This window comes from Heterodontus francisci, chromosome 33, assembly GCF_036365525.1.
Source record: "Heterodontus francisci isolate sHetFra1 chromosome 33, sHetFra1.hap1, whole genome shotgun sequence".
In the NCBI taxonomy this organism is placed as follows: Eukaryota; Metazoa; Chordata; class Chondrichthyes; order Heterodontiformes; family Heterodontidae; genus Heterodontus; species Heterodontus francisci.
In genome coordinates, this window is record NC_090403.1 from 55,363,710 (window position 1) to 55,389,754 (window position 26,045).

The following is a 26,045-nucleotide window of genomic DNA, read 5'->3' on the forward strand; positions in this document are numbered from 1 at the left end:
TGGTGCGTTCTAACCCAAAAGCACAATTGGAATGGAGGGGAAAAAAACAAGGAATTTGAGTCAAACCACATGAGAGCGAGCAATTACAGGGAGCTGGGAGTCATCCAGAATCCCGTCATACACCGTTGCAGCCTAAATAAACCCTCCTATGGCGAGGGAGCCAGTCACAGAGACTGGGAGTGGATGTAAGATTTGTCCACGTCGGCACTACCGCAACATGGATCCCTCAGCGCTGGTACGGTGTGTAACATTTGAAGCATTTTTCTCCCCTCTTTAGGCCATGTCACTTTCGGTGGGAGATGTCTTTGATGAAGCAGACCGTGAGCAGGGTGAAATCAGCCTTTCTGCCCAGACTGCTTCTTCTTTCCTCGCTGAATTGGCTAAGATTTATTTCTGACATTTTTCACATAGCAGTTTGCACAGATATAGACACCGGACAGTGTGCGACTCTGTAACAAAACTCAACCGAATTTCTTCTGACAAGGATCAGTCGCTAATTTGTTTGCAAAATATTGAGAAATAAAACTAGAAGATAGTTCAGTAAAAATGGAACTAAACGATTGCCTGTTCCTTCCTAGTGTGTGTCGGAGGAAGGAAACAAAATTCAAGAAAACTTGTAAAGTTGTAACAAAAATAACAGCGTCAGATGGTGTCAGTCGGTAGAATTGTAGATTTTAATTTGATTGAAAAGTTCGGCAGTTTTTGCAAGTCCTGATTTGGGCTGGGCTGAAACTGATTTTTGTTGATATATTTGTTGAAATGCAAAGAAAACCTTTAGGTTTATTCCAACCAAAATGTGATTTCAAAAAAAAGTCTGTCTGATGAGTTTATCCCTGACTTCCCCTGAAGATCTACCGTACAAAGGTCTCCCAAGCCGAAGGTTCTGTCATACACTTCGGCTCTGTAACTGAGAAAAGTCAGTGCATGACAGAACTTTGTTTTGGAAGGACCCCAACCACAAACTAAAAGCAGGCGAACTGACTAAAGGCTGCAAACTCTCCCAGCTGTTAAACAGAAGGCAATTTTTACCTTTTTAAATTTTTTTTCTAGAAAGTTAACTTTTTTATTGATACAAAGATTGTTAATTTATTTATACGTGTATCTAGACATCAAGAAGTTAACTTTGTTACAAAGTTTGTTACCTCATTGATCTACATGTATTCAAAAACATTTTTGGTTACAAAGTTTGCTACTTCAAGAGCGGAAAGGATATCCAGAAGGTATTTTAAGGTTTTTTAAATGGAGTTTTTGACTTGCTCAGTGAATGATTTTGAGTTATCTGTGTGAAGTTGTGATGATCTTCTGACTCAGTCTGTGATGTGGCGTTGGCGGAGACACGTGTAACGCTTCCGGGCAGCCTGTGTTCAGAGAAATGCTGGTTGATGAGAATTGTAGGTTAATGTCTGGATTAGTCAAGGAGAGTCAACCATTCCAAGCACCGTCACTAAACACAGTTTAAATGCTGACTTTATAAGGGTGGGGCACCAGATTACTTTTAAACAAAATGTGTAGAGCTCCGTTCAAATCTCATTTCTTTATTTTAGAAAAAATGTCCAAGGGGATAGACGGAGGAAGGATTAGGTTTAATTTTTATTGCTGGTAATTAAGTTCTCTGCCAAGTTTAAAAACTAGCAAGAATGTTGTTTACACATGTAACCGTCACTGTATTTCCATTCATTGTATGGAACACATTTTGAGACCAGAAAGTGCTAATAATAAACGGAGAGCCCATTGACACCACTGAGCCAATGAGTTGCAGGCCGGGCAGGATTTACAGAAAGCAAAATCTATTTAGAGTCTATCTTTTTTTAAAAAAAAGTCTGTAGCACGAACAACTTAGTGACTGAAGCTGCAGTAGCATCTCCTGATTTAATACAATGCATGGAGGATAGTTACATACACATTGTGTATAAAACCAATCTCAGTTCTAGCAGTGGTTGACGGGGCAATTAGCTAAATATCATTCTAGTTAAGCCCCATATAAATAAATATAAGGGCTGGGCTTCACGTCATCAGGTACAAAAGTAGGTTGAAAATATTAAATTTCACTGAAACATTAAATGAACTTTCTGGCCCTTAACATCAATTTTCATTTATATAGTGCCTTTTAATGTAACAAAACATCCCAAGTCGCTTCACAGAAGCGACATTGGAAAAAAACATTTGACACTGAGCCAAAGAAGGAGACATTAGGACGGAAGACTAAAAGCTTGGTCGAAAGAAAAGAAAAGCACAAAGAAGTTTAGGGAAGGAATTCCAGAGCTTAGGGCTGAGGCAACTGAGAGCTCGGTTGCCAATGATGCAGTGAATAAAATCCGGGATGAACAAGAGACCAAAATTGGAGGAGCATAGAGATCTCTGAGGGATTGTAGGAATGGAGGAGGTTACAGAGCAATGACTGGACAAGGCCATGGAAGAATTTGAAAATGAGGATGAAAATTTTACAATTGATTGAATAGTCCTGAAATCGCCTTGGCTGGTAAACTGATACCCCAGATAGAGACGATTGGCAGAGTGTTAGGTCTTGGGTGGAAGTTGGACTTGCTCCAAGTCACTTTTTCTCTTGCTCAGAGAGAGAGTAGATTCACCTCAGAGGGACCTTGACCAACCCACTTTTACTCTGTAGATGTTTACTGATCTGTGTATTTCCTGTGGTTTCAGTTTTTGTTTCAAACTTCCAGTATCTGCAATTATCCTTTTTCCTACTTTTAATCAGTGTATTCACCACCTTATGACCCCGAACTTAAGGTGAGAATTTACTGCATAGACCAGTGTCCGACCGAACCTTGCAATGCTGTACACTAATGTTCTGAGTCACTAGTGCAATGCACCAGACATTAAGGACACCTCAGCACACAATGTATATGAAATCCCATCTAGCAGACATGTACACACTTCATCGTAGTTTTGTACCCAAACCATTGTAAATGGCCAATGGATCTTGCCATACATGGGCTACACAGTTAAAAACTATTAGTGGATTATCCTTCAGTGATTAACAACATTTAATGGGAGTACAGCCTCATCAAATGGCATGACATACTTTTGTTTTACAATACGAACAATGTTCATGCGATCCTTGAACTTGGGTCTATCCCACGTGCCCTGTGGGACTCCGTAAAGCCTTTGAGTGTTACGGACAAGTTGTCATTGTGTAACAGTGTGGATTCATATAATCCCAAAGATTATACACATTGGAAATAGGAAAAGGAAATGTCAGAATGACCTGTTAATCTTTGCATCCTGGCCCCTGGCTACACAACGCATCTGTTAAGTCAGTTTGCATCCAAAGTTAAAACAAAACCTTGCTCCCACTTTCAGAAAGAAAGGCTTGCATTTATATAGCACCTTCCACAACTTCAGAACATCCCAAAGCATGTTGCAGGCAGTTAAGTGCTATTTAAAAGTGTTGTAATGTAGGAAAAAACAGCAGCCAATTTGCACACAATAATCACTCACAAACAGCAATGACCAGATAATCTATTTTAGGTGTGGGTTAAAAGATAAATATTGGCCATGACACTGGGGAAAACTCCCCTTCTGTTCAGTTAGTGCCGTGGAATCTGTTGCGTCCACCTGAGAAGGCAGATGGGGCCTCAGTTTTGCCTAGATTTTGTGCTCACATTGCTTTGAGTGGGGCTTGAACCCAGGACCTTTCTGATTCGAGGTGAGAGTGCTACAACTCTGATCACCACAGGCTGAAATATTCCACATAGGGTCTGATGGTCACTTGAGCAAGAGCTTGGTAAAGAGATGTACGAGTAAGCGTGTTCTGTATTTCAGTAAAACTGGGATTAGCTCAAAAGTCAAGGCAAAGTGGGGACAGAGTCCTTGTGCTTCCAGCACCCACTCCCTGTCCCCACCTTCCCTTGTCTTGGGTCTTTCATTTGTGTTGCTTTTTACCTGATCGTTTTGTCAGCCAGGCCTTTGAAAGTTGTGTCTCTGAATGGGCAGCTCCTCTGGTTTAATGCCAAATGGAGAGGCTCAGTAAATATTGTGTTACAAAACATGTTTGCTTTTCATGGTTTGCAGTTCCTGAAGGACATCACCACTGAGAACTTCGCTTCCTGCATAATTACATCCCATTTATATCTGAGTTTGTGCCATCTTAGGGAGCCATTCTAAGACGCCACTGCAAAACCAAGAGATATTTCTGCACAATTGTGTTCATGCTGTGATTGTGACTTTAAGGGCCCTATTTTAACTGTGACCTCCCTCAAATCTAGTGAAAATTGGGCTGGGTGGGGGTGGTGTGACAGTTAAAATGAGTGGAACATCTTTGCCACCTCCCCCACCCCATTATCCTGCTGCCTTCCTGTAGGTTTCCCATATTACCCTTCCCTTCTGAGCAGTCAAGTGTAAAGGCCTGCTCGGGTCTGCAAAAATAAAACCCGACCCGAGCCCAACAGAACCACATCTGACCCGAGCCCGACCCGGCCCGAAACCTTCCATTTTTTCCTGTGCCCGACCTGACCATCAGTTAACTTACCTTCCATTTTTCACTTTTTGTTGCTGATCTGCACAAGCTTAAAATAACTAACAAAACAACCTTTCTAGTCCAAAAATTAAATTAACATTGGAGCCACTTACCTGTGATAGAGCGTGTCCGACACGAGCCCAAATGCCGGACCGGAAGTGCAACCGACCCGACCCCGACATGTCGTCCGGTCCTGTCGGGTTCGGTCACTTAGCTGGCCTTTAATCAAATGGGACAACTGCCATAAGGTGTCGGGGGTCTGCTGTAAGTATGCAGATTCGGTCCCCATTGGCGACTTTTGTTGGAGGCTTGTGTTTGGTTGGGGGTGGGGGGGAAGCAGTGACAGGTTCACGCCCCAGGCCCCCCCATCACCATTATTTTTCCCCATTCACCTGAGAGGACAAACGGGGCCTTGGTTTAACATCTCATCTGCGTGACAGCACCTCTGACACTGTAGCTCTCCCTTAATACTGTGCTGGGTGTGTCGGCCTGCAATATAGGCTCAAGTCTCTGGAGTGAGACTTGAACCCACAATCTTCTGACTCTGACAGTGTCGCTCTTGGTTCTCATGGTACTGGTACGCAAGGCTGAAGAGCTGTCACTCTCACTCCCTCAGCCAGTTTCTAGGTCCCCTGCAGGGACTCGGGATGGAGATTAGCATGGGACAAAAATATAGCAGCAGGCAGATTCACCCATGGGCATTAAAGAGACATTCCATCAGTAATGTGATGGGGCATTGACAGAAAACTCAAACCATGCTGGGAGTGGGGAGCTCTAATCAATTTTTAAAATCAAACACTGGTCATGCATCTGGATGAAAATGTTCGTTCTTTGTCTTTTTCCTTGTCTTGTGGTTTCAGGAGCCATCTCTCTACACTGTCAAAGCAATCATTATCCTGGACAATGATGGGGAGCGTCTGCACGCTAAGGTAACTCCTGAAGATAGCTGTTTGAAGAGGCAGTTCTTTCCTCAGTAACATCCATGGGAATGATCCTATATTTCTTTCTCCTTCTCTTTCTCATTTTTCTCTCTCTCCACAGTATTATGATGATACCTATCCTTCCACCAAGCAACAGAGAAGTTTTGAAAAGAATATTTTCAGCAAGACACATAAAAATGACAGTAAGTGGGCCCACCCTCCCCTACCAGTGTTATTGCTAAACTTAAGGCTTAACCTTCTAATCGCTCTTCCTTCATCTCTGCCCTTCTCTTGTTGCTATTACTGGACAGAAATCAAGAGTGGACACCCTGAGATCCATTCTAGTGCCTATAATACTGCCTGCCTGTAATCAACTGGCTCAGCACTGACCAGAGACAAGGCCCTGGTTTGTAAGACTCAGTATCTTGCTGAGTGGAAAATTGACCCACTGAACCATTGGGGTGAGAATGCTATAGATGATCTTTTTAAAAAAACTTGAATTATTTTTAATTCATTCTTGGAATGTGAGTATTGCTGGCAAAGCTGGCATTAATATTGCCCTTGAAGCTGGTGGTGAGCCACTGGCTTGAACTGCTGTAGTTTGTGTGGGGTAGGTACACCCACAGTGCTGTTGGAGAGGGAGTTCCAGGCTTTTGACCTGACCCAGTGACAACGAAGGAATGGCGATAAAGTTCCAGATGAGGATGATATGACTTGGGGAACTTGCAGGTGGTGGTGTTCCCATACGTCTGCTGCTCTTGTTCTTCTGGGTGGTAGAGGTTGCAGATTTGGAAGGTATTGTTGAAGTTACGTTGGAGAGTTGCTACAGTGCATCTTGTAGATGGTACACACTACTGCCACTGTGCACCAGTGGTAGAGGGAATGAATGTCACCCATTCACCAGCTTAAGCTTGAATTGGAAAACAGTTCAAAGATACAGGGACCAGGAAAAGGTCACTGAGGGTTTGTGAGCTCAATATATTGAGAACAGGTGGCTGATGATCTGATATCAAGTTTGTTTATGTGCAGAGAGTTGACATGTGACTTTTTAAAACTGAGATTATGAAATCCCTCCCTTGTCTAACAGTAGATGGTGACAGATTGAGCTCAGCTTGCGATACGTATGAGATCATCCACTTTAGACCTGAGAAATATAGAACAGAGTATTTTCTGACTGGTGAGAAGCTGGGAATTGTGGAGGAGCAGAGAGATTTAGGATCCAAGTAAGAAATCACAAAATTAGTGGACAGCTACAAAGAATTATTTAAAAGGTTAGTGGAATGTTGGCCTTTATCTCGAAGGCTGGATTACAAAGGGGTGGAAGCTAGGTGTTCATTTTACACAGTCTTGGTCAGACCCATCTGGAGTAAATGTGTTCAGTTCTGGGCACTGTATCTCAGGAAGAATATATTAGTTTTGGAGCGGGTGCAGCACGCATACACCAGAATGATATTGGGATTAAAAAGGGTTAAGTTATGAAGACTGTTGATTAGAGTAGGACCAAAGCAAAATACTGCTGATGCTGGAAATCTAAAATATAAACAGAAAATACTGGAAATACTCCGCAGGGTCCGGCAGCATCTGTGGGTCTTGCCCACTTCCTGCCAATTCCGGACATCCGTGTGCCAGTTGTAACTGAGAATTGGGGAGAATAGAGTTATTCAATCGTTACAGAATTCCTTGTCTCTAAAGCAATGCTTAGAGGTAAAAGTAATCTCTCTTTTTCCAATTCTGATGGAAGGTCATTGACCTGAAACATTAACTTTGTTTCTCTCTCCACTGCCTGACCTGCTGAGTATATCCAGCATTTCTTCTTTTTATTGCATAGACTAGGCTTGTATTCCCTGGACTACATAGAAGATTAAGGGATGATCTAATTGAGGTATTTAAGATGATTTAAATGAATGAGCATTTCTCCCTTTTTCCTCTGGTGGGAGGTTCCAGAACAAGGGGGCATAACTTTTAAAATTTAGAGTTGGAACATTCAGGGATGATGTCAGGAAGCACTCTTCCACATAAGAGGAATGGAAATCTGGAACACTTTTTTTTTTTTTGTTTTCCCCTCTTCCTGCCCCCCCCACCCCCCCCCCCCCCAAAAAAAAACAAAAAACAAATCTGAGACTGGGGTTCAGTTGAAAATGTCAGAACTAAGATTGATAGATTTTTGTTGGGTAAGGGGATTGAGGGATACAGAACCAAAGTGGGTAGAGGGTGTTAAGATAGAGATCAGGTTAAAAATGAAGACTAGGCACAATGGTGAGAGGAGAAACTGGAGGAATAGAAGTGTTTGATCCCAGTGGAATGCTGACCCTCTCTATCCTTTTGGCTGAAACAGGTGAAATTGCATTCCTGGAGGGATTGACCATCATCTATAAAAGTTCTGTCGATCTGTACTTCTACATTGTAGGGAATTCACAGGAAAATGAGGTAAAAAAAAATGCAACCCTTTCTTTTGCTGAGTAAGTGAAATGCTGCAGACATGTTGGGAAGCACTAAGTGAAGTGGAGGCGGTGGTGTAGTGGTAATGTCACAGGACTGGTGGCCCAGAGGCCCAGGCTAATGCTCTGGGGACATGGGTTTGAATCGGCAGATGGTGAAATTTGAATTCAATTAATAAATCTGGAATTAAAAAGCTAGTCTAGTGTGACCATGAAACCATTGTCGATTGTTGTAAAAACCCATCTGGTTTACTAATGTCCTTTAGGGAAGGAAATCTGCCGTCCTTACCTAGTCTGGCCTATATGTGACTCCAGATCCACAGCAATGTGGTTGACTCTTAAAATGCCCTCTGAAATGGCCACTCAGGGCAATTAGGGACGGGCAATAAATGCTGGCCGAGCCCACATCCCATGAACGAATTTTTAAAAAAGTCAAAACACCTCCACCCAGGGTAGGCGGAGTTGTTGCCTATTCGTTCTGACAGTCTCCTGGTAGAATAGCTCAAAGCAACACTGGCAGGAGCTTCACAAGAATCTCTCATTTTCCTGCCACTCTTTCTGACAACAGGTATGAGGATCATCGAGCATTAGCATTCATCCTTTACTATAGGGACCAGGAATTCTGTAATGCTCAATACTGCAGAGAAACATTGTAACAGTACTATAGCAAGAAATAGTGACATAATTATAGTAAGATAGTAAAATGGAGTAGAATTTAAAAAGTAGGACCGAGCAACATAATTAAAAAGTAATATAGAGTAACAGTAAAGTAGCAAGATAGTTAAGAGTAACAGAGGTACATAGTAATGGATTAAACAGAGATGACTGTGACTTTGCAACAGTACAAAGCTGGTGAGAAAGAGCCAGAAGCCTATTTTATATCTTCCTGATTGACTTCAGTGGAAAGAAAAATGGGAAGAGATGTAAATTGGGCAGCTGATTCGCTGTTGTAAGTTTTACAGTATCGTCCAAAATCTAACCGTGTGTGATTACTGTGCGAGTTCTTAATCCTTTCTAATGATACTGCTTTGTGCACATTTTTAACCCATTTATTTTAAGGAGGTTGTAACACTTGTTTGTTTAAAAAAAAAAACGAATGTCATATAGATCTGTACACTAATACTACAGACAGTTATTTCTAGGTTAGAGAATCACATACATCTCTGACTGGACATCATTGTTGTATCTTACCTGTTCAATTATCTCCTCTCTTTCCCGTGAGATATCTCTCACCCATTTATAAAACGTGACAACCATCAAACCTTTCAGACACGGCAGCTTGTTCATTATTTCTGCAACTCTTTGTTTCCCGCTATCTGACCTACACTGGGAGCTTGCTGCATATATTCATAGTGTTACGGCCAAGGTGAGGAGGGGGGTCACAGTCTCCTGTCTTGCCCTTCCTTTTATTTGACTGCAACATAGTTTATTCTTTTTAAACAACAATGGTGCTTACCACCTCGGTGAGTGTTTTATCTTTTATCTTTAATGTAATTGATTGATTGTGAAAGAACCAGACAGGTTTTCTTGAGTTTAAACAAGAGGTAAGTTTATTATACTCCAGCTAAACCTGATCTAAAATAATAAAAGACGCTACACATTCACGTGTGCACACACAAACATTCACACGAGGATCACACAAGTAGACTACAAAGTGGAAAGTAGTTTTTTTTTTGGTTGGATTAGAGTCCAAAATAAATAAAAGTTAAATACACAGTCTGAGGTTGGATGATTCAGTGGTTGTCCAGCTGGAGTTGTATTCCTGAAGTCTTTGGCTAGTCAAAGTGCACTTTGTGGCTGGCCCACTTTGCTCAGGGTTTTCTTTGAAGGCAGACTGGTGGGTGGTGCTCTTTCCCTGGCTGTAGTAGTCTGTAGGCTTGGAGGGTCCACAGTTGCAGACAGTTTTCAAACTTGTTCCTTTTCTGGAGAGGGAGAAAAGGAGGCACGCAGCCTTCTCTGCTGCTGCACACTCAGTTACTGCTTGTCTCTTGTCTGTGTAACAAAACTCCCAGTTTTCAGAGATGGACTGTCACATGACTGCCTCTGGAACCTTCTAATGAGATACAACGTTCAGAATTGGCTCCACAGGCCCAGGGTGCCAATATTTACACTCTGAGCGGTTTGCTTTTTCCAAGTCCATGTGTCAGAATGCCTTGACTCTCGTGCTAATGAAGCAATCCTAGGTAATTCAATTACTTGGAGCAAGCCATTGTTCTGGGTCCAGGGCTTCTCCGACTTCTGGCTCTGCTTGGGCCTTGGAATGTGCAGAGGTGTTTCAGTTGCAAATTGCAGTGGCCATCTTGGCTGCCAGGTTTTTTAAAAAGTTAACTGTAGGATCTTCTCCATTAAAAGTCTATTGTACGTTTCCAACTGATGAAATAATATTTCTCATTTGGTTTGGTGTTTTCTTGAATAGTTTTACTAAAGACAGTGGGGTAGGAATTCCAGAGGCCCATTGCACTACCCAGATCCTGGGGTCAAGTGAGGTTTCTGCCTGTTCCATTGGCCTGACTCAGGTTCCAAATCCTGGGGACAAAGTCATTTAAATCCGATGAGGGAGAAAGGAATAGAAGGATATGTTGATGAGAGGAGGGGAAGTAAATAGAGTGGACGAGGGTCATGTGAAGTATAAACGCCTTCATAGACATGTTGAGCTCACTCAAAACTCTGCTGCCCATGTCCTAACCTACACCCAGTCCCATTCACCCATGACCCCCTGTGCTTGCTGACTTACATTTGCTTCCTGTTCAGCAATGCCTCCATTTTAAAATTCTCATCCTTGTTTTCAAATCCTTCCATGGCCTCACCCCTCCCTATTTCTCTCATCTCCTGCAGCGCTGAAACCCTCCAAGGTATCTGCGTTCCTCCAATTTTGGCCTCCCATGTGCATCCTGAATTTCCTTTGCCCCATCATTGGCTGTTTGTGACCAACACTCTGAAATTACCTCCTTCTTCTCCATTTTAAAATCCAGCTCTAAGCTATTCACAGACTCTCCTAATACCTATTCCTTTGGGTTTAGAATCCATTCTTTTTTGCCTGATTATCCTTCACTGAGGCAACTTGGGGTGCTTTTCAATGTTAAAGATGCTATATAGATTCAAGATGTTGTTGCATCAGCGTAAGTGTGTTTTTTCTGTCTAAAATATATTGGTCTCATTACATGAAGTGCATTCAGTTACAATATCATGGGCACCAATGTGATGTGTAACAGAATCTGTTTGTTTACAGCTCATGTTAATGGCTGTTCTCAACTGCCTGTTTGACTCTCTGAGCCAAATGCTACGGTAAGTGAGACTTTAAAACTCTGGTCCATAAATTTTTTTTATTCATGGAATGTGGGTGTTGCTGACTAGGCCAGCATTTATTGCCCATCCCTAATCGCTCTTGAGAAGGTGGTGTTGAGCCTTTAACCTGTGTTACTACAACTCAGTGAAAATATCCTATCTCCAATTTCCTCCATTCCCTGCCCACCATTTTTAAATTTTTTTCCTCCCCTTCCTGGCCTTTTGTCTCTGGCTGAACTGAACTATTTGTAACCTTGACCCCCTATTTAATCCTGAGCTGAGCTTCAGAATCCATATTCACATCACCACAAAGATCACCTCCGTAACATCTCCCATCTCCGTCCCTGCTTCAGCTCATCTGCTACTGAAACATGCCTTTGTTACCTCTAGACTTAACTGTTCCAATGCTTTCCTGGCCAGCCTCCCATCTTCAACACTGAATAAACTTAAGCTCATCCAAATCTCTACTGCCTATATCCTAACTCCCATCACCCATTGGCCCTGTGGTTGCTGACCTACATTTGGCTCCTGATCCAGCAACCCCTTTTTTTTTAAATTCTCATCCTTGTCCTTCCTTCAACTGTGTTCCTATAATTTTGTATCTTGTGTATCCCCTGCTCCCTTCACCCCACCATTGGTGGCCATGCCTTCATCCATCTAGGCCCGAACATGTAGAATTTCCTCCAGCTCTCATTTTAAGACCCTCCTTAAAACCGACCTCTTTGACTGAGCTTTTGGTCACCTGTCCTAATATCTCCTTATGTGGCTCAGTGTCAAATTTTGTTTGAAGCTCCCGTGAAGTACCTCAGGACATTTTGATATGTTTAAGGTGTTATATAAATGCTAGTTGTTGTAGCAATTGTAATTCCCTAGAATCAATCATGGTCCAAATTGGGGAGATCATCAGTAATAAAATAATAAACTTTAACTTGTTTTTTTTTGCTGGTCCATATTATATTTTTCAGGAAAAATGTTGAGAAGAAATCTCTAATGGAGAACATGGATGGGGTCCTGCTTATCATGGATGAGATTGTGGATGGAGGGTGAGGTCATTTTAACATACATTTTGCACTTTTTCAGACAAATCCACTCTTGGGGAAATTGTAGACCCGCAGCCTGTGAGTTTCTGATTTTAATGGTTAAGTTACAAGGACAGGCTGCACTAACATGGCTTGTATGCTTTTGAGTTTAGAAGATTAAAGGTGATCTAATCAAGGTATTTTAAAATGATTAAAGGATTTGACAGGGTAGATAGAGAAACTGAAAAAGTGCTGGGAATACTCAGCAGGGAAGCAAAGTTAGCGTTTCAGGTCAGTGACCTTTCATCAGAACTGGCAAAGGTTACAAATGTAAATTAACTTTGCTTCTCTCTCCACAGATGCTGCCAGACCTGCTGAGTTTTTCCAGCACTTTTTTGGTTTTATTTCAGATTTCCAGCATCTGCAGTATTTCGCTTTTATTTTAGATGGATAAACTATTTCCTTTAGTGGGCCAATCCAGAACAAGGGGGCGTCACCTTAAAATTAGAGCTGGGTTGTTCAGGGGTGATGTCAGGAAGTACTTCTTCATAAAGTGTAGTGGAAATCTGAGTGACTGTGTGAGGGAGCTGGATTAACATCAATCAATTACATACTCAAACCATATTTTCTACATTTTGCACTGTGTTTTTACTTTTGATTCTGACAGGGTCATTCTGGAGAGTGATCCCCAGCAGGTTATTCAGAAAGTGAATTTTCGGGTAAGTGTCTGTTCTAGAATATTACTTGTATTCCACACCCTCTTTTTGCTCTCTCCTGTTTGGGGCGACTATATCTTCATTCTTTTTTTTTTCTCTCTCTCTCTCTTTTTCTCTTTCTGTCCATCTCTTTTGGTGCCAGGCGGTCTCTGAATCAGCCTATGGTTTTGTTCTCTTTGACTATCTGACGAGCAGCGGGAACAGTGATGACCAGTCTCGTCAACCTCTGAATTAATGGTGGGCAGCGCAGGTACACATGTGTCCGGGTCTATCCTCACTGCATGCTGTTGCATGGAAGTGTCTGTCAGCCTGATCAGGAGTTTGCCTTTATCTGGCTATTTACACAACATCTCGAGGACCAGTATAGATGCTGTTAGCTGATCTCAGCTGAGGAGGGGGGGAAGGATGGGAGGTTATGCAGACAGGGTGAAATGAAGTAGTGGTGGGAGGAAGCTCATGTGGAGCATGAATGAATTGGGCTGAATTGCCTGTTAGTTTACAACATAGAAATGTTACATTTCTATAGCGCCTTTCACAACCTCAAACTTCCCAGAGCACATTACAGCCAAAGAAGTACTTTTTGAAGTGTATTTACTGTTATAATGTAGGAAACATGGCAACCTATTTGAAGTTTAGTTTAGTTTAGAGATACAGCACTGAAACAGGCCCTTCGGCCCACCGAGTCTGTGCCGACCATCAACCACCCATTTATACTAATCCTACACTAATTCCATGTTCCTGCCACATCCCCACCTATCCCTATATTTCCCTACCACCTACCTATACTAGGGGCAATTTATAATGGCCAATTTACCTATCAACCTGCAAGCCCTGCAACCTGCAAGATCCCACAAACAGCAATGTGATATTGACCAGATAATTTTGTTTTTGTGATGTTGATTTTTGAGGGATAAACATTGGTCCGGACACTGGGGAGAATCCCCCTGCTCTCGTTCGAAATAGTGCCATGGAATCTTTTGCATCCACCTGGGAGGGCAGACGCTTCAATGTCTTGTCTGAAAAACAGCAACTCCAACAGTGCAGCACTCCCTCAGTACTACGCTGGGAATGTCAACCTGGATTAAGTGCTGGAGGCTCGAGTTGGGCTTGAACCTACAGCCTTTTGCCTGTTGAGGTGAGAATGTTGCCCACTGAGCCCAGTCTGACACTTTAAGGGGTTTACAATTGATCTTTTGGGGCCCCTAGGCTGTGGAGAAGGGAAAGTCTTGAATGCGGTTCCTGTTCCTGATCACTGTCCAGTGACCACCCCCAGCCCCAGCTAGAATGTGTGTATCTGGGTTGGTCTTGGGTATGATGCCCTTGCAGTTGAACAGCCTGTTGGCTGCAGTCTAGGCTTGCATGTGGATAATGGCCCCTGGGGTGAGGGGAGTAACTGTCTGTTTTGGAAATGCAGTTATCAAATTTTGTTTGATTATGCTGCTGTGAAGCACCTTGGGATGTTTTGCTACATTTATAGGTGCTATATCAATGCAAGTTGTTGGTCGAGGTGCTAACTCATGATGCAACTAGAAGTTGAGTAGCCATGAATGGGTTAAGATTCTAATGGAGCTTACATCCTGTGTATCACATCCAGAGTGCAATGTGATTCTTGTGTGGGAGATGAAAGGTCAAAGTAAATAATAAACCAGCCCTGGAAATCTAATATAAATACAGCAAATACTGGAAGCTCACAGCAGATCATCAGTGTAGGTCAAGGGACAAACACAGGTCGACAATTTTAGGCATAAGAATTCTTCCAAGCTGGCAGTATTCTGTAAATAGCCAATCACTGCAGTGTCTGATTTAATTGATGTCTTTAAGATCTCTGCATTCCTTCAATTCTGGCCTCTTGAGAATCCCGGATCTTTAATCGTTCCACCATTGGCAGCAGTGCCTTCAGTTACCTAAGCTCTGGAATTTCCCCCCTAAACCTCCATCTCTTTTTTGTGATCTTTAAATCCTTTTTTATGTTTCTGATCTTTTGCACCACCCAGAATGCATTAACTACGTGTTTTTGAATACAATACCTGCAAGTTTCTCTAAACTCATCTGAAGTGTCATTTCTCTGAGTTGGACAGCAGAACAGTAGCAGATGAAATTTTAATACAGGCGGGTGTAGAGTACTAGAAATGTGAAGAATAAATGGGCAACACATGTCCTGTAATGAACTAGTTCAGGAGGAAACTGAGAGAGTTAGGGCCCTTGTACATTTAACACTCCCCATCACTAACCAATACCCATCAACCATCAACAATGGGAGAATATTTAGAACATCTTTAGGACGTCCCAAAGCATTTCACAGCCAATTAAGTACTTTTTGAAATGCAGTTCTTGGGAACTGGGTGCAAAGCCATACTTATGTCTATTCTGTTGCTTTATGAAAGTGGCTGTGGGTTGCCTTGAACTTGTTTGATATCTGCCGTCATGCTGCATATCTTGGCTTTGTGCTGCTTCACACTGCTGCACTCGAGTGCAAACTCTCCCTGGCAGACTCCTCCTGGTCCCCAAGGCCTTCCCATTTGGCTCAACTCCCAAGTTTTTGCCAGAGCAACAGCAAGTCTGTCTGGGCTGTCTCGGTTCTGATAACATCTCGTTCGCACATGTCCCAGCAGGTCTTGGACAGGCTGCCCCCCCACCCCCCACCTCTCCCAGGCCCCAAGCTGCATCATCTCCAACATACAGGCTCTATAAAGAAAAGTTAAAGATTGAAATTGAATCATAAAGCAGCACGTGCAGCATACAGGGAAAGTATAACCCCCACAGAAAGGCAAGACTTGTGTGTGTATATACACAAAGACAGAGAGAGCGCATGAGTCAGACAAGCTAGACGTAGAAAATGAAAATAGGAAAGAACTTATGGAGTGTGAGTGGAAGACAGTCTGACAGAATCAGGTAAAGAGTTAAAGTGGGGCATCAGATCATAAGAAATGGCAGCAGGATTAGGCTATTCAGCCCCTCGAGCCTGCTCCACCGTTCAATAAGATCATAGTTGACCCGATTGTGACCTTAACTACATTTTCCTGCCTGCCCCCCATAACCCTCTGCCCCCTTGTTGATCAAAAATCTGTCTAACTCAGCCTTGAATATGTTCAATGATCCAGCCTCCACTGCTCTCTGGGGAAGAGAATTCCAAAGATTAATGACCCTCAGGGAAGAAATTCCTCCTCATCTCCTCCTTTTTATTTTTTAACGGTCCCGTAGTTCTCTCTTTCCCCCCATGAGGGGAACCATCTTCCCAGCATCCACCTGGTCCAGTCTCCTCAGAATTTTGTTTCAATAAAATCACCTTGCATTCTTCTAAACTCCAATGAGTATAGGCCCAAATCTGCTCAACCTTTCCTCATAAGAAAACCCCTTCATCCCAGGAATCAATCGAGTGAACCTTTTTTGAACTGCTTCCAATGCAATCATATCCTTCCTGAAGTAAGGAGACCAAAACTGTACACAGTACTCCAGATGTGGCCTCACCAACGCCCTGTACAACTGTAGCAAAACTTGCCTACTTTTATATTCCATCCCCCTTGCAATTAAGCCCAACGTTCCACTTGCCTTCCCAATCACTTGCTGAGTGCTTGGGGCCCCAGCTATTCACAATATATATTGATAACTTGGGTGAGGGAACTAAATGTAACATTTCCAAGTTTGCAGACGACACAAAGCTTGGGGGGTGGGGGGGGGGGGGGGGGGTGAAATGTCAGCTGTGAAGAGGATGCAAAGAGGCTCCAATGCGATTTGGACAAGTTTAGTGAATGGGCAAATGCATGGCAGATGCAGTGTAACATGGATAAATGTGAGATTATCCACTTTTTGGTTGTAAAAACAGAAAGGCAGATTATTATCTGAATGGTGATAGATTGGGAAAGGGGGAGGTGCAATGAGACCTGGGTGTCTTTGTACACCAGTCACTGAAAGCAAGCATTCAGGTGCAGCAAGCAATTGGGAAGGCGAATAGTATGTTGGCCTTCATTGCAAGAGGATTTGCGTACAGGAGCAAGGATGTCTTACTGCGGTTGTACAGGGCCTTGGTGAGACCACATCTGGAGTACTGTGTGCAGTTTTGGTTTCCTTATTTGAGGAAGGATGTTCTTGCCTTGGAGGGAGTGCAGAGAAGATTTACTAGGCTGATTCCTGGGATGGCAGGATTGACGTATGAGGAGAGATTGGGTTGACTAGGCCTATATTCACTAGAGTTTAGAAGAATGGGAGGGAATCTCATAGAAACCTATAAATTCTAACAGGACTAGACAAGTAAGATGCAGGGAGGATGTTCCCGATGGCGGGGGAGTCCAGAACCAGGGGTCATAATCTCAGGATACAGGTTATGCCATTTAGAACCGAGATGAGAAATTTCTTCACTCAGAGGGTGGTGAAACTGTGGAATTCTCTACCGTAGAAGGCAGTGGAGGCCAAGTCATGAAATATATTCAAGAAGGGGATATATATATTTCTTAATGCCAAAGGGATATGGGGAGAAAGCGGGAACAGGGCAGTGAATTAGACTATCAGCCATGATCTTTTTTTGAATGGCGGAGCAGGCCCGAAGGGCCGAATGGCCTACTCCTGCTCCTATTTTCTATGTTTCTATGTACCTACATGCTATGTACCACGACACCCAGATCCCTCTGTGCCACAGATTTCTGCAGTCTCTCCATTTAAGTAATATCATGCTTTTCTATTCTTCCTGCCAAAGTGGACAAGCTCACATTTTCCCACATTATACTCATCTGCCAAATTTTTGCCCACTCGCTTAACCTATCTATATCTCTTTGCAGACTCTGTCCTGCTCACAACTTGCTTTCCTACCTATCTTTGTGTCATCAGCAAATTTAGCAACCATACACTCAGTCCTTTCATCCAAGTCATTGATGTAGATTGTAAATAGTTGAGGCCCCAGCACTGATCCCTGTGGCACTCCAAGTTAAAGCTTGCCAACCCAAAAATGACCCATTTATCCTGACTGTATGCTTCCTGTAAGAACAAAGAAAATTACAGCACAGGAACAGGCCCTTCGGCCCTCCAAGCCTGCGCCGATCCAGATCCTCTATCTAAACATGTCGCCTATTTTCTAAGGGTCTGTATCTCTTTGCTTCCTGCCCATTCATGTATCTGTCTAGATACATCTTAAAAGACGCTATCGTGCCCGCGTCTACCACCTCCGCTGGCAACGCGTTCCAGGCACCCACCACCCTCTGCGTAAAGAACTTTCCACGCATATCCCCCCTAAACTTTACCCCTCTCACTTTGAACTCGTGACCCCTAGTAATTGAATCCCCCACTCTGGGGGAAAAAGCTTCTTGCTATCCACCCTGTCTATACCTCTCATGATTTTGTACACCTCAATCAGGTCCCCCCTCAACCTCTGTCTTTCTAATGAAAATAATCCTAATCTGCTCAACCTCTCTTCATAGCTAGCGCCCTCCATACCAGGCAACATCCTGGTGAACCTCCTCTGCACCCTCTCCAAAGCATCTACATCCTTTTGGTAATGTGGCGACCAGAACTGTACGCAGTATTCCAAATGTGGCCGAACCAAAGTCTTATACAACTGTGACATGACCTGCCAACTCTTGTACTCAATACCTCGCTATTAGCTAGCCAATCATTTATCCCTGCTAATATGTTACACCCAGCACTGAGCTCTTATCTTGTGTCGTAACCTTTTTTATGTGGCACCTTTGTCGAATGGCATTTGGAAATCCAAATATACTCTCACTCACTCACTCACTCGCCTACCTTTTGGTGTACCATTATTCTCTGGTTTAAACGCTCACTTTCATTAGGTACCCGCTGTGGCTCAGTGGATAGCACTCTTACCTGCTGAGGTTATGTGATCAAGTCACACTCCAGAGACTTGACCACAAAACTCTAAGCTGACATTCCAGTGCAGTGCCGAGGGGTGCTGCACTGCCAGAGATGCCATCTTTCAGATGAGACGTTAAACCAAGGCTCTGTTTGCCTTCTAGGGTGGATGTGAAAGATTTTGGAGCAGGGCAGTTCTCCCAGTGTCCTGGCCAATGTTTATCCTTCAATAACGCCTCATTTTACAAATCGATTGTTATCTGATTGTTTATCACATCACTTTGCTGTTTGTAGGAGCTTGTGTGCACATTGACTGCCACATTTTCTACATTACAACCGTGACTACATTCAAAGTTCCTCATTGGCTATAAAGCATTTTGGGACATGAATGACACTATATGTAAATGCAAGTTGGCTTTTTGCAGTCTCCTTCATAGTTTCTTTTCTCTGATTTTCCACTGAACCTTTTTGCTGCTGTCCCGCCTTCTCCAATTTCTACCCTTTTTTGAAAGATGCAAAATTAATGATTCCTGTGTTTATGTATGGCACTGTAGCCTTAATGATTTATCAGGCTTGAGTCTTATTGAGACTTTGTACTCTATCCCTCCAGGTCGATGATAGTCCTTTAACAGAACAGAGTATGGCACAGGTAAGGCCCTTTTTGTGGTGACAGCTACTTTCTTACACATCATCACTCGAGTTGTATCCATTCTGATTCAACCGCCCCTGCTCCCCACCACTACCACTTTCCTCTCCTTCACAGACCCTCAAATAATCAAGAAACATTAATTAAAAGGCAACAAGTGTGTGGCAGGAATGAATCCAGGCAAACGACTGATCCACACACAGGGAGGCTGGTGTATAGGGAAACAAAGATGGGTTGATTGGGATGGAGGAGGGTGGGCTTGAATTTCTGGGGGGGGGGAAGGGGGAAATACTCCAGAGAAATTAATGTCCTTTCTGCTGTTTCTTTCCAGGGAATTTCTGTGACTCTTCCGTCAAGGTAACGGAGGATAATCAGGAGAAACTTCCTCTGGAATTTCAACCTGTGGTATTGTGTTGGGAGAGATCGGGGAGGAGATTTCTGAGGCATTGACAGTCCTCCTGAGCGAGTGTCCGGGCACTGTGAAGGTGGCGTAGATTGGAAACGGGATAATATGCCCATAATTAAAAAGGGGTCAAAACAAACACTGGCAATGACAGACTCATTAACCTTAGTCCATTCCATGTAAAATACAGGAAATAATTATCAGGATAAGCTGTCTGCACAATAGTAATAAGCACAGACTGAGACAGGGGAGATCCTGTCTGATCAAACTCCTCGACAACTTTGAAGAAATGATAACCTAAAACCAATGACTTGAAGGTCACTGGTTCAATTCATAGGAGCAATAGGAGGCCATTCAGCCCCTCAAATCTGTCCCACCATTCATAGATCTTTGGTTGATCCGTACCCCAACTCCAATTAACTGTCTTGGTTCCTGATATCTCAGTTTTGATGGGTTTTTTTTCAGTTAATCCCTGCCCCCCACCCAACCAAGTCTCAATAGTTTATTTGGGGGAGAAAGTTCCAGAATTCCACTACCCATTGTGTGAAGAAGTGCTTCGTGACATCAGTCCCGAAAGGCCTAGCTCTAATTTTAAAGTTATGTCCCCTCATTCTTGCTTGCCCCATCAGAGGAAATAGTTTCTCTATCTATCCTTTAAACCTATTTCAATTTGAACACTTCATTTAGATCATCCTTCATCTTCTACACTTGGGAATATAAGTCTGGTCTATGCAACCTATCCTCATAATTTAACCCTTACAGTCCTGGTATAAATCGTGGAGATTTGTGATCTCTACTGAGTTTATAGGTTAAGGGGGACATGGGTAGAAATTGGGAAAAGATAGGCTTCGGGTTGATATCAGAAATGCCCTGTGAAGACAGAGTAACTGATAGGTGGAATGGAGCCCAGAACTGTAGTGTAATTCGAAAGACAGTTAAAGACTATGGGGAGAACTGAAATCTTCTGTTAAAAGATGAGCTAAACAGGACAGATCCCTTCTCCCTTCTCAACTGCTATTTTATCAAGATTGAGACTCCAAAATGAATCATAGAAAGTTTAAGGCACAGAAAGAGGCCACATGGCCCATCGTGTCTGTACTGGCATTCTGTCCTTGTGTCAGCATGAAGTCTGTTCCATCCCATGGTGTACAATCCCTGCCCTGTTTCAATACCGCTCTCTCCTTCCTGTGACTCAGTCGGTTTTTTAAAAGGTAGATTTTTTTTTTTTCTCTGTAACCTGTGCTTCACTTTGCTTCCTGTTTTAAGGGTTGTGGTGAGTTTGTGTGCGAGTGGATGTCAGGTCAGTCACGGCCAGGCTCGAACTTTATTTCCTTTCCTCAGCTGTCGAAGAACGTTCCCTTAACCACGGAACAGGACAGTCAGTATCATGGGGACCCATAACCTCCACCCCCCGCCCCCCACCCCGTGAGAGAACCTTCAGGAGAGAAGAGGTGTAGAAAATGCCTCCAGGACAGATGTTACAGTAAGAACAAACAAAGAACAGTACAGCACAGGAACAGGCCATTCGGCCCTCCAAGCCTGCGCCGATCTTGATGCCTGCCTAAACTAACACCTTCTGTACTTCCGGGGCCCATATCCTTCTATTCCCTTCCTATTCATATATTTGTCAAGATGTCTCTTAAATGTCGCTATCGTATCTGCTTCCACCACCTCCCCTGGCAGCAAGTTCCAGGCACTCACCACCCTCTGTGTTTTAAAAAAAAAACTTGCCTCGCACATCCCCTCTAAACTTTGCCCCTCGCACCTTAAACCTATGTCCCCTAGTAACTGCCTCTTACACCCTGGGGAAAAAGCTTCTGACTATCCACTCTGTCCATGCCGCTCATAACTTTGTAAACCTCTATCATGTTGGCCCTCCACCTCCATCGTTCCAGTGAAAACAATCCGAGTTTTTCCAACCTCTCCTCATAGCTAATGCCCTCCAGACCAGGCAACATCCTGGTAAACCTCCTCTGTACCCTCTCCAAAGCCTCCACGTCCTTCTGGTAGTGTGGCGACCAGAATTGCACGCAATATTCTAAGTGTGGCCTAACTAAGGTTCTGTACAGCTGCAACATGACTTGCCAATTTTTATACTCTATGCCCCGACTGATGAAGGCAAGCATGCTGTATGCCTTCTTGACTACCTTATCCACCTGCGTTGCCACTTTCAGTGACCTGTGGACCTGTACGCCCAGATCTCTCTGCCTGTCAATACTCCTAAGGGTTCTGCCATTTACTGTATACCTCCCACCTGCATTAGACCTTCCAAAATGCATTACCTCACATTTGTCTGGATTAAACTCCATCTGCCATTTCTCTGCCCAAGTCTCCAACCGATCTATATCCTGCTGTATCCTCTGACAATCCTCATCATTATCCGCAACTCCACCAACCTTTGTGTCGTCCGCAAACTTACTAATCAGATCAGCTACATTTTCCTCCAAATCATTTATATATACTACAAACAGCAAAGGTCCCAGCACTGATCCCTGTGGAACACCACTAGTCACAGCCCTCCATTCAGAAAAGCACCCTTCCACTGCTACCCTCTGTCTTCTGTGACTGAGCCAGTTCTGTATCCATCTTGTCAGCTCACCTCTGATCCCGTGTGACTTTACCTTTTGCACCAGTCTGCCATGCGGGACCTTGTCAAAGGCTTTACTAAAGTCCATATAGACAACATCCATCATCTTGGTCACTTCCTCAAAAAACTCAATCAAATTAGTAAGACATGACCTCCCCTTCACAAAACCATGCTGTCTCTCGCTAATTTCATTTGTTTTCAAATGGCAAACCCTTCTTAAACAAAGGAACAACATTGGCTATTCTCCAGTCCTCTGGGACCTCACCTGTAGCCAATGAGGATGCAAAGATTTCTGTCAAGGCCCCAGCAATTTCTTCCCTTGCCTCCCTCAGTATTCTAGGGTAGATTCCATCAGGCCCTGGGGACGTATCTACCTTAATGCTTTGCAAGACACCCAACACCACCTCCTTTTTGATAATGAGATGACTGAGACTATCTGCACTCCCTTCCCTAGGCTCATCATCTCCCAAGTCCTTCTCTTTGGTGAATACTGATGCAAAGTACTCATTTAGCACCTCACCCATTTCCTCTGGCTCCATGCATAGATTCCCATCTCTGTCCTTGAGTGGGCCAACCCTTTCCCTGGTTACCCTCTTGCTTTTTATATATGTATAAAAAGCCTTGGGATTTTCCTTAATCCTGTTTGCCAATGACTTTTCATGACCCCTTTTAGCCCTCCTAACTCCTTGCTTAAGTTCCTTCCTACTGTCTTTATATTCCTCAAGTGCTTCATCTGTTCCTAGCCTTCCAGCCCTTACAAATGCTTCCTTTTTCTTTTTGACTAGGCTCACAATATCCCGTGTTATCCAAGCTTCCCCAAACTTGTCTTTCTTCCTCACAGGAACATGCTGGTCCTGGATTCTAATCAGCTGACGTTTGAAAGACTCCCACGTCAGATGTTGATTTACCCTTAAACAGCCGCCCCCAATCTAAATTCTTCAGTTCCTGCCTAATATTGTTATAATTAGCCTTCCCCCAATTTAGCACCTTCACCCGAGGACTACTCTTATCCTTATCCACAAGTACCTTAAAACTTATGGAATTATGGTCACTGCTCCAGAAATGCTCCCCCACTGAAACTTCGACCACCTGGCCAGGCTCATTCCCCAATACCAGGTCCAGAATGGCCCCATCCCTAGTTGGACTATCTGCATACTGTTTCAAGAAGCCCTCCTGGATGCTCCTCACAAATTCTGCCCCATCCAAGCCCCTAGCACTAAGTGAGTCCCAGTCAATATTGGGGAAGTTAAAATCACCCACCACTACAACCCTGTTACCTTTACATCTTTCCAAAATCTGTCTACATATCTGCTCCTCTACCTCCCGCTGGCTGTTGGGAGGCCTGTAGTAAGCCCCCAACATCGTGACTGCACCCTTCCTATTCCTGAGCTCCACCCATATTGCCTCACTGCATGACCCCTCTGAGGTGTCCTCCCGCAGTACAGCTGTGATATTCTCCTTCACCAGTAATGCAACTCCCCCACCCCTTTTACGTCCCCCTCTATCCCGCCTGAAGCTTCTAAAGCCTGGAACATTTAGCTGCCAATCCTGCCCTTCCCTCAACCAAGTCTCTGTACTAGCAACAACATCATATTTCCAAGAACTAATCCAAGCTCTAAGTTCATCTGCCTTACCTGTTATACTTCTCGCATTGAAACAAATGCACTTCAGACCACCAGTCCCGCTGTGCTCAGCAACATCTCTCGGCCTGCTCTTCCTCTTAGTCCTACTGGCCTTATTTACTATGTCCTACTGCTCTGGATCCCACCCACCTGCCACACTAGTTTAAACCCTCCCAAGTGACGCTAGCAAACCTTGCAGCCAGGATATTAGTGCCCTTCCAGTTTAGATGCAACCTGTCCCGTATTGATGCAGGGGAATAAAAGATGATGAGATATACTGTTTGAGGGGGTGAGATTATTGAAATGGGAGGAGGCCATTTAGCCCCTCATGTCTGTTCCATCATTGTCAGATTATGGTTGATCTGAACCTCAAGTCCATACACCTGCCTTTTGCTTTGGATCCTTGGAGAACCATAAACTAACAAAAAAAAACTATTGATCTCAGTCTCGAAAGTTCCAATTGACCCTCTGTATTCCCAACCTTTTGGGAAGATGGTTCCAGATTTCCACTACCCTTCTGTGTGCGAGAAAGTGCTTCCTGATTTTGCTCCTGAATGGCCTAGCTCTAGTTTTAAGCTTATGCCCTCTTGTTCTGGATTCCTCTTACTACAGGAATAGTGTCTCTGTCTCTTTCTGTTTCTGTGTGTCTAGCCTATTGAATCCTTTTATCATTTTCATACCTCGATCTGGTCACCCTCCGTCTAAACTCGAGGGATTTCAAGATGGGTAACTCTGTTACTGTTCAGTGTTGGGTGAATGCATGTGTAGGATGTGGCTGTGTTGCATCTTTTAACCCAGTGTCTCCGTCTTGCCTGTGTAGCAAATCTCCAGGAGGCTGGGAGTCACTAACAATGTAAGTCTGTCTGCCATCTGTATGTCTGCGTTACATAGAATTGCATTGAATGTACAGCACAGAAATGGGCCATACAGCCAACAGGTCCATGCCAGTGTTTATGCTCCTCCCAAACCTCTTCTCACCCTATCAGCATCTCCTTCATTCCTTTCTCCCCCATGTACTTATTCAGCTTCCCTGTGACTGTATCTATATTATTCATCTCAATGTCTCGCGCTCCCTCTGTCTCGCGCTCCCTCTGTCTCGCGCTCCCTCTGTCTCGCGCTCCCTCTGTCTCGCGCTCCCTCTGTCTCGCGCTCCCTCTGTCTCGCGCTCCCTCTGTCTCGCGCTCCCTCTGTCTCGCGCTCCCTCTGTCTCGCGCTCCCTCTGTCTCGCGCTCCCTCTGTCTCGCGCTCCCTCTGTCTCGCGCTCCCTCTGTCTCGCGCCGTGGTAGCGAGTTCTGTATTTTCGCCACTCCATGGGTAAAGAAGTTTCTCCTGAATTCCTGATTGAATTTATTAGTGACTATCTTTATATTGATGGCTCCTTAGTGTTGGGTTCCCACACAGGTGGAAACATTTTCTCTATCGAGGAGTTTGATGTGGAGATAAAAAGAGGGGATAAGTTTGAGTGAGTGCTACACCACAAATTCTGAATGCTGACTTAGCATTCAGAGGAGAATTGGATCACTTCCTGATTCAGTAGGGAGTAGAGGGGCAAGAGTGGGGGTTAGAGGGTGAGGAACATTCCTCTTGAAGAGAAATATATTTCATTTTTAAAAGGGTTTGTGATGGTTGCTTGACCCTTTTAAGGAGGGTTCAGTGTATCAAATAATCACCACCTGTCTTTTTTTTCCTTTTTTCTAGGTCCTTCAGTCGGCAAAAGAACAGATCAAATGGTCGCTGTTAAAATAAAACGAGAATGTTTCCCTTTTTTCTGTGCTCCCTTCCCCGTCTTATCAAACACTCTCAGACATGTCCAGATCTCAACTGTGGCATCGACATTCAGTAAATACAGCTGAGGAAAGCAGTCAGGACCACCTAGCTCATCTGTCCAGATCTCGTGTGCCCACCCATCACGACATCCAGCTGCAGAATGCCTCCAGGATTTCACTGCCCACTTCCCTATACAGGAGCCCATTCTAAAAAGAACTTGCATTTCTATAGCACCTTTCACAAGCTCAGGACGTTCCGAAGTGCTTTTATTTTGAAATGTAGTCACTGTTATAATGGAGGAAACTTGACAGCCAATTTGTGTACAGCAAGATCCCACAATGTGATAAATGACCAGATCATATGTTA

General features: G+C 43.7%; 1 protein-coding gene across 3 annotated transcripts; it reads left to right on the top strand.

Annotated features, from left to right (window-relative positions):
• On the top strand, positions 1-26,045 carry LOC137348240 (coatomer subunit zeta-1-like). 3 transcript variants are annotated; one of them, XM_068013630.1, is made up of 10 exons: positions 7-235; positions 5,338-5,406; positions 5,519-5,600; positions 7,733-7,824; positions 11,065-11,120; positions 12,086-12,163; positions 12,807-12,858; positions 19,265-19,303; positions 24,733-24,765; positions 25,611-26,045. In XM_068013630.1, exons 1-10 carry the CDS (start codon positions 149-151, stop codon positions 25,656-25,658), a joined length of 636 nt encoding a protein of 211 aa, XP_067869731.1. In that variant the 5' UTR covers positions 7-148; the 3' UTR covers positions 25,659-26,045. The 3 variants fall into 3 exon arrangements, with proteins under 3 accessions (XP_067869734.1, XP_067869731.1, XP_067869732.1); XM_068013633.1 differs by lacking the exon at positions 5,338-5,406 and having other exon boundaries at positions 1-235; XM_068013631.1 differs by lacking the exon at positions 24,733-24,765 and having other exon boundaries at positions 14-235.

Coding starts and splice junctions, on each gene's coding strand:
- LOC137348240 (XM_068013630.1), top strand. CDS start 149: ATGGCGAGGGAGCCAGTCACAGAGACTGGGAGTGGATGTAAGATTTGT. Junction 7,825..11,064: donor GGAATTCACAGGAAAATGAG/GTAAAAAAAAAT, acceptor GTTTGTTTACAG/CTCATGTTAATGGCTGTTCT. Junction 11,121..12,085: donor TCTCTGAGCCAAATGCTACG/GTAAGTGAGACT, acceptor TATATTTTTCAG/GAAAAATGTTGAGAAGAAAT.